The 2043-nt window shown below is 45.4% G+C and overlaps 1 protein-coding gene across 1 annotated transcript in view; it reads left to right on the top strand.

The window, feature by feature from the left end:
* Positions 1–1329: 1329 nt before the first annotated feature.
* API5 (apoptosis inhibitor 5) overlaps positions 1330–2043 on the top strand; it is a 13611-nt gene continuing 12897 nt past the window's right edge. Inside the window, exon 1 of the mRNA XM_026034766.1 lies at positions 1330–1484. Coding sequence (XP_025890551.1) covers positions 1330–1484 — 155 coding nt within the window. The remainder of the gene's footprint in view (positions 1485–2043) is intronic.

The following is a 2043-nucleotide window of genomic DNA, read 5'->3' as shown; positions in this document are numbered from 1 at the left end:
CCGTCTCCAGAGCCTTGCACAGCAAAGCAAAGCAGGGCGCGATGCTGGAGGAGGCCCTKGAGCCGCCGTGAAACTACAGGAAGCCATGGAGCATCTTCGATAGCGAGGACCAGGCRTGAGGAAGCTGCAGGTGGGATGCACTATGCACCCATGCCGCAGTCCAGTCACAGCCTAAAAAGATGGCAAACAGCTTTTCCACGTGAATGTTGAGTTTCAGGTGTGATAGCTCTGGATCCTTGCGATCTTACCACTGTTCCCATGTGAAATTTTCCCTCTCTTTTCCTCTCCCCACATGCTCATAATATAAGTGTCTAACTGGCACTGTGTACAGGTTTCTCTGACATCTCTCCTCCACCAATGACCAGGGTAACTGGAGGATAAGAATACCAATTTCTCCCTCTGCGCACAAGCAGAATTCAGTGTTTTCACAAGTTAATTATTTTTCCTTTGAAGAATTCAGACTAATGCTAAAGACTAGTGGGGAYTCATTTTAAACATTGTTTCATTTGTAAAGTATTTGGACTATTAGTGAGGTAAAAACTGGAGACTGAAAATGGAAATTGTAATAAGATGAGGGAAAAAAAAAGAAATAACAAGGAGCTAGGCTGGAAAAAAAATATAAGAAGCATGGAGGACAGAAAGGACAAAGGACAGAAATAGTAYGAGCCCCAGAGAAAACATTTTCTTAATGTTTTGTTACAGCATGTCACTCTTTCCCGGAATGCACACAACAGCTTTCACATCCACTTTCATTTATGCCAGCTTGCTCTCTTCTTTCTCCTTTTTTTTTTCTTTTTTTTTCCCCCTCCACGGCTCTCATGGAACAGCATATAAATGCTACATATTGATCTGATTATCAATATGTTTACTACAGAATATAATCAAAGTTTAATAGCATGCTGCTGGGGAAACAAACAAGATGAGGAGATAATGGCTTCAAATAAGACACCTCCATCTAGGTAAACAGTTCAGAGGGGTTAAGAATTAAATAAATGAGAGGTTTCTCATTCCTCCTTTCCAACCAAACTGTAAGGCTTGCTATGGCAGTGCTGATAAAGATGACTACAAAGAGTTTCAGAATCGACATTCAGAGGAGCTGCTGTCTGGAAGATGTTTGAGGGCAAGAGATTGACATCTCTCAATATCCGCGGGGCTGCCTGAGGAAGCTGCCCCTTCTCAGAAAATGAAAGGCTCAGGTAAGCTGCTCATGCATGCAGCTCTTTTGATGTTTCAAAACTTATTTTTCTCTTGTGCTCCATTTTTTTTTCCCACAGCTAAGATAGCCTTTTAAGATGTGTTCTTTTAAGAAGATTACTTTGGATAAACAGGATGGTCACAAACACRGCCGAGGTCACACCACAGCTGGTGACTCCTGGACCCGACAGCACCCACAAGGTTTTGCTCCATGTTATTCTGTCTGAGGACATGAACTGGGATCTTTCCTCAATTCAAAGAGAATTAGGAAATGGAAAGGTGGAAGGAAGGTAAGTGGTGTGGTCATTGCCATGGCTTACTAAAACACTCCAAGAGCGTACAGTATGTGAGAGTTCAGAGAGAAAAAAAAAAAAAATATGTGGAAACAAGAGGCAGTGAGAAAAGGGCAACGGAGGGAAGAGAGAAATGGGGAAGATGAGGACAAGCGGGAGGAAGGGCAGCAAGGCTCGGGGACGGGCATTACAAGGTACATTGGATGTTTGTGCAAGGGCGGGTTCGGCAAGGCCCCATCACGCCCCRAAGAGGGCAGAGCCCCCAGCTCTGCGCCTGCAGGTGGGGAGTGCAGACAACCTCATGAACCCCACCTGACTTTGAAGTATTTTACTGTTACACAGCTCAAGGGAGCTATGAGGAAAAATGAATAAATAAAGTCTGAAAGGGCTAATGGAATTGTGAATCATGGAATCACCCAAACTCCGGTCCAAAGGGGAAAAAAAAAAAGACTTTATTTTTAAGCGGGCTGCGGACACGAGCGGGCCCGCCCGCGAGGCGAGAGGACTCGCGGTGTCGCAGGGTCCCCTGCCCCGCGCGCCGCCCGGCGCCATCCGC

The sequence above is a fragment of the Nothoprocta perdicaria genome, unplaced genomic scaffold (genome assembly GCF_003342845.1).
Source record: "Nothoprocta perdicaria isolate Ctin4 unplaced genomic scaffold, notPer1 scaffold_15, whole genome shotgun sequence".
NCBI lineage: Eukaryota > Metazoa > Chordata > Aves > Tinamiformes > Tinamidae > Nothoprocta > Nothoprocta perdicaria.
Note: the sequence above shows the minus strand (reverse complement) of the source record. Positions and strands in the feature narration are given on the sequence as shown.